The 12,541-nt window shown below is 36.0% G+C and overlaps 1 protein-coding gene across 1 annotated transcript in view; it reads left to right on the top strand.

The window, feature by feature from the left end:
- Positions 1-12,541, top strand: part of DDX10 (DEAD-box helicase 10) — a 366,232-nt gene that overhangs the window by 221,892 nt on the left and 131,799 nt on the right. Inside the window, exons 14-15 of the mRNA XM_058289407.2 lie at positions 6,521-6,640; positions 9,301-9,462. Of these exons, the coding sequence (XP_058145390.1) occupies positions 6,521-6,640; positions 9,301-9,462 (282 nt within the window). The remainder of the gene's footprint in view (positions 1-6,520; positions 6,641-9,300; positions 9,463-12,541) is intronic.

A 12,541-nucleotide genomic window follows, 5' to 3' on the forward strand; every position in this document is an offset into this window, starting at 1 on the left:
GAATGTACCTGCTAATGAAAGAAATTGTTAATGTGGGAAAAGTGGGAAGTGTAGGGAGTGGAGTATATGGGAATCCCCTCTTTTTTTTAATGTAACATTTTATGTAATCTCTGTATCTTTTAAAAAATATATAAATACATTTAAAAAAATGCCCTTTATTATGATATACTAGGCTATATGTATTAGGCAGCCAGAGGGGTGGCTTTTATAAAGGGTATATATTTGGGGTAAAAGTTTACAGTTACACAACCATAAAGAGTTCAACTGAAGGTTGCTTTCTCACCAAAGACAGTTGCTACAAGTTGAAGCAAGGTGGTTGCTGAACTCTATGAGGGTTCAGCCTTCCTCTCTCTCAGCTACAGGCTGGCATAAGGCTTGTTTCTTTCTGGGCTTTCTTAGCAGCACCGCTGCAAACTTTCAGACAGAGAGCTCCTCTCTTTTACCGGATCTGCAGGATCACAGTTCTCTTCCCTTTCTGGAGCTCTCTCTTCCTGTGTCTTCATCTTGAGTGAGTGTCCACCAAAGGGGCAGAGGCTTAACCTGCGTCACACCTTACTGACTTGGCCAAATCAAAGGCCCTACATTGATTTAATCAAGTAAACTTAAAACCTTTGAATTTAATACAGTCAAAAGGTATCACATCCCAGAGGAACAGACAAGTTTATAAACATAATCCTTCTCTTTTTTGGGGTTTATAAATCTCAAACTTCCACACTATAGGGTAATCTCCAGGGTTTCATTTATGGTTGACAGTTCTTTATTTTGTTTGTTTCTTTCACTTTTAGGCACAATTATTATTAGGTTCTATTAATTATTCAATGAGGCTTATGGGGACTCCTTTAAGGAAACATAGAAACTTAACTTATTTCTCCCTATGGCTTTTTTTTTTTTTTTGAGGCTGGGGGCCAGGGATTGAACCTGGGACCTCATGTGTGGGAAGTCGGTGCTCAACCACTGAGCTGCATTGGCTTCCCTGAGTTGGTTTTTTTGTTTTGCTTGTTGTTTGTTTTTTGTTTGTTTGTTTTTAGGAGGTACAGGGAACTGAACCTGGGGCCTCCCATGTGGGAAGCAGGCACTCAACCACTTGATCCAAATCTCCCCTGTGTTCATCTTTTTAAAAAAATGATTCAATTCTATGCTCTAGTATATCTAATAGTAATACTTATATAAAGCTACGTGGTTTTTATTGCTTATCTTTTGTATCTTCTTGTAGTCACTGTTCACTATGTGGTCCTTCTAATAGGAACTTTTATTGCTGAGTGCTTTTGTGACTGTTCTTTCGTTTTATAAGATTATTTGTAGTTGTCTCATAACTATTACAGAACCTTGAGAATGACTTGAGGCTTTGTCAATTTTGTGTTTTATGATATTATTTTAGCTTTTTAGTCTAAAATCTTGCATTCATGTGAAAGAAGTGTAAATAGAAATGGAAAAATTGCATTTTGACGTTTTAGGTCTTGTCAGCAGATCTTTCTTTATGTTGTGAATTTCACTTTTGTACCAATAATATAGTTATTGTAGTCAAAATATAACTCCTGCCTAGCAATAAAGTATACTTTATATTTTTTCTGTCTTAATGAATAAAAATATAGCATATAATATTTCCCCCTTGTCCAAGATCTAATGTTGAAACTTCTGAAAAAGTAAAATCTGCATTTTAAGAATTTAAATTCATATTTAAAAAGTGTTTTGTCAGAAAAAATTCCTAAATATAACACAAATCCAGAAAACGTTTGAAAAAATGATAAAACTGATTACATGAAAATTTAAAAAGATATGCTTGTTTAAAAAAAAAAAAAAGCAAAGCAAAACGAAGGAACAACAACAAAACAATCCTAAATGGCAATAATCATAAATGAAGAAGTATAGGGAAAATATTGAGGCATCTTTAGCAATGAAATTCTGTAACTTGGTTTAAAAAAAAATCAGCAAGTCATTAAAAATATTGGCAAAACATAGATAGTACACAGAAAAATGCCTTGACAAGATGCTCCACTTAAAATGATATAAATGCATATTGAAAGTTTTGAAATGTTTTTTTTCCCCCTTCCATTTAGCTATCTGGCAAAGAAAAAGCCTAAGAATATATTGTTTGAAAAAATGTGTATAATCACTCTTAAATAAATTTTTGGTGAAAGTAAAATTGATATAACCTCTCTGGAGGGTTATTTGGAAGTATCTGTCAAAATTTAAAATGCACATACCTTTGACCTAGCACTTTAACTTTTAGAAATGTATCCTGCATATATAAATCACAATGCTTATGAAGATGTATATACAAGGCTATTCATTGCCCCATTGTTTACAATAGCAATAAACAGAAAGAACCTAAATGTTTATTACAGGGGACTGGTTAAATATATGAAGGAACAGCCATGCTAAGGGATATTCTGCAGACATAAAAATAATATTGTCCAGTGAAAAATGTAAGGAGTGATACAGTAGTATTATATGAGATTATGGTACCATTTGGTTAAGGGAGTAGATCTTTTAGTAACTTTGTTGTTTTTCAAATATACTTGGATATGGATAGAATGTTTCTGGACAGATACAAAAGAAGCTGGTGACAGTAGGAAATGGAGGTGGCTGAAGAGAACATGGAAGGCAACTTTTTGTTGAATATCCTGTAGGGAATACACATGCATGTATTACCCGGTCAAAAATTACTATTAAAAGTGCTTGTATATCTTTTATACACCAGAAATGAAGCAACATGTGGGTGTTTCCATTCAGTTCACACGTTTCTGCCTCGCAAGGACATTCCTCTTGACCTGCCTGCCTTTTCCAGATTAGCTACGCCTGGCACCCAATTACGCGCATCCATCCGTTCTGTATGTTTCTTCAGAGTTTTTATTATATTTGGCATTAGTCAATGCTTTTCATTACTCTTTACTCTTTTTTCCACTGGGGGAGTTAAGTTGAATGAGGTTTGAGAGCCTATCTGTCTCCTTCATTGCCAGGTCTCACCACTGACAATGACTCCTTGTGTGTTGTTGATACTATGCATATTTGCATGAGTTAAGAGTAATTTTAGAGTATGAGAGCAAAGCCAAAACCTGTCAGGAAAATTGTAACATGTCTCATCTCATTTTGGCATTTCTATTCCTTAAGCGACTTCTGTAAAACAAATAAAGAAAATTTAACTTCATGTTTTCTTGGGGTCGAGTCAGAGATCCCTTTTAGAAACCAGTGAAAACCATACAAATGTAAAGATGCAGATGTCCTGAAATTTCAGTAATTCAGTGGCTTGATGGGCTTCCCTAAAGCCATTCCACTAGATCCTCCTCCCTCTGAGGTCCCTGTAGGAGTGCTTTTCTTTTCTGACATATTGATGTCTTTGCTCTATGGTTTTGCCCCATGTTCTTGGGACTGAGTTGCTGTGTTTTATTATGAAAATATTTAACAAACAGAAAAGTTGAAGACATTAAACGTTTAGACACCAATATACCCACCACCTGTAGCCTACCATTTTACTTTGTTTTATCATATAAAGGAAACATCCTTTTTTCTTTTAAAGATTAATTTTATTTATTTCTCTCTCACCTTCCTCCCCCCCCCCCCCCCCCAGTTGTCTGTTCTCTGTGTCCATTTACTGTGTGTTCTTGTTTTTGTCCACTTCTCTTGTTGTCAGCGGCACGGGAATCTGTGTTTCTTTTTGTTGCATCATCTTGTTGTGTTAGCTCTCCGTGTGTGCTGCGCCATTCCTGGGCAGGCTGAACTTTGTTTTGCGCTGGGCGCTCTCCTTATGGGGCGCACTCCTTGTGCATGGGGCTCCCCTGCGTGGGACACCCCTTCGTGGTACGGTACTCCTCTTGCGCATCAGCACTGTGCATGGGCCAGCTCCACATGGGTCAAGGAGGCCTGGGGTTTGAACCGTGGACCTCCCATGTGGTAGGCCGTCACCCTAACCACTGGGCCAAGTCCACTTCCCGATCCTTTTTTACGTAATGAATTTTAGAATAAGTTGCTAACACCATTACACTTCCCCTCACACATTTCAGCTTGTAGGTCATTAAATAGAGTTTGATATTTTACGGACTGTTTCTTTGTTGTTGTTTTAAGTAGAAATTTATATACGCTAGAATGCATACATCGTAAGTGTAGCATTTGATGAATTTTGAAACATGTTTATACCTATGCACTCAAAATCCCTATCAAGATATAGAGTATTATCATCACCCCAGAAGGACCCCTCATGTCCCTTCCCACTATTCTTGGTGTATACTTGCTTAAATGATTTTAATTTACTCCTGATTAATTGTTATATTTACATTATAAAATGGTCCCCTGGATGTGTGCTGTTTGGCTTTCTGTCTACCATTAGATGAGGTCTGATGACAGACTATCAGTCCACTTGGGGTATTTAAGAATTGATTTAACCATCAAACCAAGAGGGTATAGTTGGAGTCAGTAACGAAGTTGCTAACCCTGGTGGCGGTATTTTCTGATAAGCAGTTGTGGGCAAGATGAGTGGAGGAGTATGACTGTGCCGAAGGGGTCTTATTAATCCCCTGTGCTCGTAGAGTGTCCCATGGGAAGCAGCTTATTTAGGTTAGCATGCTTCTTGCTCCCCTATCCCTTTGAGTTTAGGAGATTTACTACCCTACAGCTTAGTAAAAATGACTTTAATCAATTACTCTCTGAAGTAAGATAAGGAAATGAGGAGTGTAATATCTACTGAGAGAATAATAGTAATGTATGTTAGAGAACAGTGTTGGGGGTGTGTGAGGGGTGGGCACAGTGGATTTAGGGCCTTATGCTGCCAGATGGTCATATTCTTGACGTCATGGACTCCCAGAGGATAGATACTTCTAGGAAAACATTTAATCTTTTTCCTAGAAGTCTTGTTAAATAGGTACAGTTACTGAAGCATATTAGTGTCTGTGTCTGATATAATGAACGCTACTTATCTCAGAGGTGGCTAATCTTTTTTCATAAACTTCTCATGGATTGTAAGTGCTAGTAGCTCCTTAAATATAAATTGATTTGTGGTCTGAGAATTAGATAAGTGTAATTAGATATCATAGTGTACATGTATTGAGAACCAGACATACAAAACCAGTGTTGTTAGTGATGCCCATATAACAAAACCACTGGTGGAAACAGCTTTCTTGTACCTAAATAGTAAAGAATTGTAGATGCACTAGATAATTATCATAACCATGGTTAATATCTAAATATATAATACATTATCTTTATACAAATCTCTAATTTAGAGTTTGTTGTTTTTTATTGTGTTTTATAGAAGTATGAGAATATAACATATGTAATAGTAATATATATTATAATATATAATAGAGTATAATCTACAATAGTGATATTTGAGGTTTATTGTACACTTTTTAAAAATGTTTTAAGTTTATCATTTAATCTTCCCAATAACCCTATATATATTATTAGTATTCTTATTTCATAGATAGGGAAACTTAAGCACAGAGGTTAAGAAACTTGTCCGCACATAGCTCATAAGTGGCTGATCTGGAATTCAAATCCATTTTTAACTATTTACACCAAAGATGACTTTTACTCATTCTTTCTGCCAGCCTAATAGGGGCTGCCCTAAATTAGTTAACTCTTGATGTACTGCTGGCTCTAATTTGAGGTGAACAATTCAAATCCTTAAAAGTGAATTACTGGGGAGGCATGAATGAGGCATTATTGATGAATGAAGTACAATTTTCTCTTTGGGGTGATGAACAAGTTTGGTAATGATGGTAGTGCTGGTAGCACAACATTGTGAATGTAATTAATACCACTGCATTGTATACTTAAAACGCTTAAAATGGAAAAATTTGTGTTATATATGTTATTACAATAAAAAATTAAAAGATAAAAAGTTAATTATTTCTTGTTATGCTCTCATCAAAGCAATTTGCTATCAGCTATGATGTGACCTCTACCACTGCCCATCTCAGGTGTTTCCCTCAGCATTCACTTACCATAAGTTAGCAGTGTCTTTGAGTGTTTTGTATCTTGTTATAAGTAGTTTTTAGACTTTAGCTGGATCCTAATCATTGTATCCCTTAAGTACTCTTACTCCATCTTGCCTTCGGACATAACAATTGTCATGAAATTGGCATACAGTGAATTACCCTACTGGGAGGAAGAATATTGTGTTGCAAACAGTATATTGTCATTTTGCTTTCCAGATATGCATTTTCCTAATACATAAAACTTAAAGTTTTCCCTTGGGCATTAGAACTATTTAAAAATAGCTATTTTAATTTTTAGTTGGGAGAGAGCTTTATTTACCTGTGTTCTTTTATCAAATTACCAGGTGGGTGCCTCGGCATTATCAGGATAGCATAGTTGTAGAACTAGAGGAGATCTTGAAGGTTATTCCCATTCATGCTTAAATGAATGACCTCGCTCTGGGGAGGTCATTAATAAAAAATCAGTGTTTTTAATACCAATGAGCAGTAAATGCAGTGACTTTTGGAAACCAAAGTGCCAAAGTTAAATTGTTGCTATAAAGCAACCATTTGGTTAACCTATGTTTTTTTAATATGTTCTCACGCAGAATAGAGAATCTTCTAAATCTGGTGTGAAGAAAAGATTGACCAAAGTTGCGGAAGCAAAAAAAGTAATGAAGAGAAATTTTAAAGTGAATAAGAAAATAACATTTACCGATGAAGGGGAGGTAAGATTCTGTAAAAGCTTTATTACTGAGGTACATGGTAAGTATTATAAAGAGTTTACCTCTCCTACAGAATTACCATTTGTTAGAAAATAAATGCTTCTCTGAATTATAATGGGCAGTTCTTTTCTCTGTGCCTGTAGCATCGATCAACTATACACCTGCAGATAAGGATGCCTTAACGGCAAGCAACTGAGATATTTCTTGGTGATACCAAGAGAGCTGGCTTTGAATGTTCTAATTCCATTGTTATAGATAAGATTTTCTTATATCATGGTGTCCATAAACCTTTTCTGTGGGAAGAAGGAATCCTTGATCATGAGTACAAGAACAGTAACACAGTTACTTGCCATGGCTTATTTTGCTTGACTCTAAAGCATCTCCTTTGCGCTCCTCTGATTTATTTTCATATTTCTTCTTGGGCTCATTATGAGAGGGAATTCTTTATCGTGCCTTTACCTTGGCCTTAGTGTAAATGAATATCCATAGAGTAGGGAAGAGGTTACCATTCACAGATGGCTTGTGAAATGTTACTGTATTAGATAATAATTATCTTCCTTTTTAAATGAGGAAGGAACTAGATCCAGATGGTTAAGTGACTGACCTAAGGATTCATGGCTAGTTAGTGTTCAAAGCTGGCCTTCTGAATAGCATCTCATTACTTCATTCTCACCAACCTGCATGCTTCCCTGACTGTCCTAACATAGTTGGCAGCATTCCACTCCCCACCATGATCTCATTCCTCTCTTCCTGCCTCATTTTCCTTCGTGGAACTTATGTAACTCTATATATACATTCTATATTTATTTGGTTATTGCCCATTTCTTGATCCAGTGTAAGCTGCATGAGGGAAGGTATTATCCCCAGTGCCTTGAACATTGCCTAAGATATAGTTAACTCTCAGAAAATGTTTGTTCAATTAATGAATCTCCATCTAATATGCCAATAAAATAACAGCTTTTCACAGTGCCTCTAATGCATCACATCAGATATTTTACCTTCACTAATATAAAAGCTGTCCAAGCAGTCTCTATCCAGTGGAGTATGTTTATTTATAACTTTGAAGTTAAAGATTTGGATGTTTTGGGGGGGTGGGGCGGAGGGAGACTTTGCTTTAGAAGCCCAGATTTGTGCTAATAATGTAGAGTAAAATGCTGTGTAAATCAGATGAAAACTAACAAAATAGATTGCAATTTGAAGTTTTCATTGGAAGCCTATATAACTGATAAATAGTGAATTTTTATGTAATTACTAAAAAGTCATCACCTGAGAAGCTGGTTGAAATACAATATTGTTGTATTATATCAGTTGCTCACTGTAAAATAAGACTAGGGTTTTTAGCATAGTGAGGTTCCTTATGTTCTACTAAGTTAAACTGCACAGATCAGTAAGTTCTGAGATAAGTGTAAATACTTAAACATAAATGTTTCATTGTATGCTTGTTGCTGATAGGAGCTGAGTATAGCACTGAGCCATACTGAAATGTCTGATCTACAACTCTGAAAGAAATACTACTACTCGTGCAGCTCTTGGAGGGATGAACTTTCTTCACTCTCTGATAGAATTCATAGCCAGCAAAGTAAGGGATGGCATCCTGACAGTCACAGCTAGCCCCTCTACCTGCTTCTTCAGGGCCACTGGCTGCTGGCATGGCTGTTCACGGGGTCACAGATTCTCTGGGAGTGTCATCTTGAATACTGGCTGAGATGGACACAAGAGGGAGAGGAGGGGGTGGCATCTGGGTTGTGTGCCTGCGTTTTCTTTTGGTCTGAGGGTTAATTAGCCGTCTTTCAAGACGTAAGCAGCTATTTAAATCCTTTTCGCAACCAATCATTAGATAAAATAAGAGAATCGTTTTTGTCTGAATTGCCCAGGGCTTTACAGTATTAGATCTGGAAGAGGTCTTAAGTATCGAGACAAACAAACCTCTGTATTTTTTAGGCAAGGGCACAGCTGCCCGGAAGTGAAGGAATTTCTTTAGGATTTGCTGTAGCTAGTAGAAAAACAAGGACATTAAGCCAGCCCCTTCCCAACCCCCCATCAGTGCCCTGTGCTCTATGTCATCTTGTACCAAATCATAAACTGTGTATGGAAAATCCTGAAGATTTGAGCAGACCATTAGCATCCAAGCTGACTTTTGTCTTGCGTTTAGTTATATAGGCCCTCTGTGTAGTAGCAGCTGGTGTGGGCTATATTAACTCACCAGTTGATTTTGAACACCTAATATGTGCCAGGTTCTGTGCTGGGCTGTGAGTTAAGTGCTAGGGGTACACACCGTACCACAGGAGCCTGGGGGATGGAGGGCGTGCATTCTCTCAGCCTCGGGGGACTCCCTGAGCAGATCATTTTGGGCTGCATTTTTGGATATAGCATACTAAGAGTGTGGTTGAGAAGCTCTTGAAGCTTTCTGTTCTGGAACTATGTTTTCCTCCAGATTATTTTGTGAGAGTTTCCTTTAATTTTGCTCATTGGGGCAGTCTTTTCTGTGGCTTGCTCACATTAATTAAAATTTTTAGTAAAGGTTTGATAGAAAATTTAAGAAATTCAGTTTCAAGGAAGAATGTGGGAATATATTCTATTTCAAAATTATTATACAAAAGAAATAGGCTTCGTGTTGATGTTCCCTGACTCCCACCTCACACTCACCTTTTTGCCACCTACAGCTGGTTCAGCAGTGGCCACCAATGCAGAAATCCATCGCCAAGGATCCTGAGGAAGAGGATGACACCGGAGGAATCAACTTAGATAAAGCGAAGGAAAGACTTCAGGAAGAGGACAAATTTGACAAAGAAGAATATAGGAAAAAAATTAGGGCCAAGCACCGGGTAAGCTTTCCATATGGAATTAATACTGAGTGAAATTGAATATGTCCCTAAGAGACCTAAATATTCATTAATACTTAAGTACACATGTGTGCACACACACAGTATGTAAATTATTTTAGGCATTTTTGATATGCACATTATTTAGATAGTTTTTATTACTCAAACATTGTTCTTTCCTTGGGAAAGAAGTTCCAAATAACAAAACTTGCGGTAAGTTTTAGAATTTTTATTTAATTTTTTCCTGAATACTTTGTTTTATTCTGCAAAAATTAAAAAAAAAAAAAAAACCTTATTGGGATTTATTGAATCTTTTCTATGTAGATTTTCAAATGTGGTCCACAGTTTTTCTTTGTTTTTTTTTTTTTGTATGTGTGTGGAAGGTACTTTATTATACTACTTCATATATGATAACATTCTTTTAGATTTAAAATTTTCTGTTTTATATAAAAATAATTTTTCACTTTTTCAAGTGTTTCTGTTTTTCCTTAATTTTTAAACTCACTGATCAAAACATCCTAACCAGTGATACCACAGTAGTGGTAAGAGAAGATAGGATAGCTGCTCCTGTTTTTTAATTAAAACATGTCCGAAAATTCTTAAAACATGACAGATATAATATAACCTTTTATGCTGCCTTGATTTACTTCATTATCTATTATATGAGGATATTGCAGCAAATTGTATGTAAACCCTTCTGACTCTTATCTTTACAGAAGTTGAATGTGTTTCTTTCTTTCCAATATTAGATATAGATAACATGGGGCCCAGCACTGATCTTTGAAACTTCTTTTCTTGAAAGTGTTCCTGCTTTGCTCTTTAGTCATCCTCTTAGATGTTGACTGAAGGAAGCAAACCTATCTATTCTCTTCAGTAACAGAAGATGAACTAAGAGAGGAGATGAATCCATTTTATATAACTTTATTATATCATTATATTATATCCTTAATTCATTAAACCCCTTCCCTTCCTCACCCTCCAACGGATTGTCAACTTTGTTTTCTGTTGTCAGTATACCTGATGCTTGATATTAGCCTTACTTTTTGCATGAGATTTTTTGTTTTTTTTCCTTCTGATTATATTAATATGTGTTCAATGAAGAAAACAAAGAAAGATAAAGAAAAGTATAAAAATACATGGCTCCTTTTGATCCCTGTAGCTAATCTTATTACTTTTCTTCACTAATACTTTCCTTTCTTACTTTCCTGTGGCTCTTTTGTCATTTTATCTACTCCTTTCTTCCTGGGAGAATCTTGTGTACTGACTGGTTTCTGAGACTTATCTCAATTGGCATCTAGTCCAACATGACTCAAGCAATATTAATCTAATTACAGTTTTTATTTTGTGTTATTACTCAAATTGCATGTAGTTTCATATGTAGCTACAAGAAATAATGCAGACAGAGTCTATATTTATAATTTTTTTCATTTATAAATTATTATATAAATGGAATCATTCAATATGTAGCCTTTTGGGATTGTCTTTTTTTTATTCAGCATAATTTTCTGGAGATTCATTCAAGTTATTATGCGTATCAGTTCTTTTTTTATTGTTAAGTAGTATTCCATGGCAATGATATTCTACAGTTTAATTGTTAATCCTATTGAGTGACATAAGGTTATTTCCAGTTTGGGGCTATTATGAATAAAGCTGCTGTGAACATTTGTGTACAGGTTTTGTATGATCTTAAGTTTCTCTGGGATAAATGCCCAAGAATGCAATTGCAGCTTTACATGGTAATTGTGTGTATAGTTCTGTAGGAGACTGCCAAACTCTTTTCCAGAAATGTGTCATTAAAAATAATTCCCACCAATATTGAATGAGTGATCCACTTTTTCTGCATCCTCATCAGTTTTTGGTGTTTTTACTATTTTTTATTTTAGTAATTCTGATAGGTGTGTATCAGAATGTATACCTCATTGTGTTTTTTTTTTTTAAGATTATTATTTATTTATTTCTATCCTCCCTGGCCATTGTTTGTGCTTGCTCTTTGCTCTCTGTTTGTTGTATACTCTCTCTGTCTGCTTGTCTTCTTTTTAAGAGGCACCGAGAGCCAAACCCAGAATCTCCCATGTGGGAGGGAGGTACCCAGTCACTTGAGCCATCTTCACTCCTTGCTTGTTGTGTTTCTCATTGTGTTTCCTCATTGTGTCTCCTTATTGTCTCCTCTTTGCATCATCTCATTGTGTCATCTTATTGCTTCAGCTTACTGTGTCAGCCCCTTGCATCAGCTCGCTGTCTTGCTTATCTTCTTTAGGAGGCACCGGGAACCAAACCTGGGGCCTCCCATGTGGAAGGCAGGTGTCCAACTGCTTGTACCACATCATCTTGCCTCATTGTGGTTTTGATATACATTTTCATAATGCCATATAATATTAAACACTTTTCATGACTTGCCATCTGTTAATCTTCTTCAGTGAAATGTCTCTTCATTGCTTTTGCCCATGTTCTTATTGGATTATTTGCCTTATTATTTTTTTTATTCACTGGTGTCTTAAGAGTTCTTTCTATATTCTAGATAATAATCCTTTGTCAAATACATGCTTTATAAATCTTTTTTCCCCAGTCTATAGCTTGTCCTTTCATACTATTAAAAGGGTCTTTCATAGAGCAATGGTTTTTAATTTTGAAGAAGTCCAGTTTATCAACTTTTCCTTTTAGAGGTCATGCTTTTGCCTAGTCCTTCAACCTGAAGTTTATGCTTATGTTTTTTTCTAAAGGCTTTTATAATTTTATGTTTTACTTTTAAGTTAGTGATCAATTTTGAGTTAATTTTTCTATAGGGTTTGAGACTTAGGTTGTGGTTCATATTTTTTTCCTTTGGCTGCTTTGTCAGGGGTCCCCATGACCACCCCCAGATTAGTGAATAGCTGGCTGGACCTACAGGATGCATCATACAGTCATACTTGTGGTTATGGTTTATTACAATGAAAGATACAAAACAAAATCAGCAATGAAAAAGGTGCATTATGTCAAGTCTGGAGGAAACAAGATGCAAGATTCCAAGATTGTTCACCCAGTGAAATCCCACAAGACTTGCCTGTTTCCTCTAGAAAAGACTTTTGACAATACATGTGAAATG

This window comes from Dasypus novemcinctus, chromosome 27 (genome assembly GCF_030445035.2).
Source record: "Dasypus novemcinctus isolate mDasNov1 chromosome 27, mDasNov1.1.hap2, whole genome shotgun sequence".
NCBI lineage: Eukaryota > Metazoa > Chordata > Mammalia > Cingulata > Dasypodidae > Dasypus > Dasypus novemcinctus.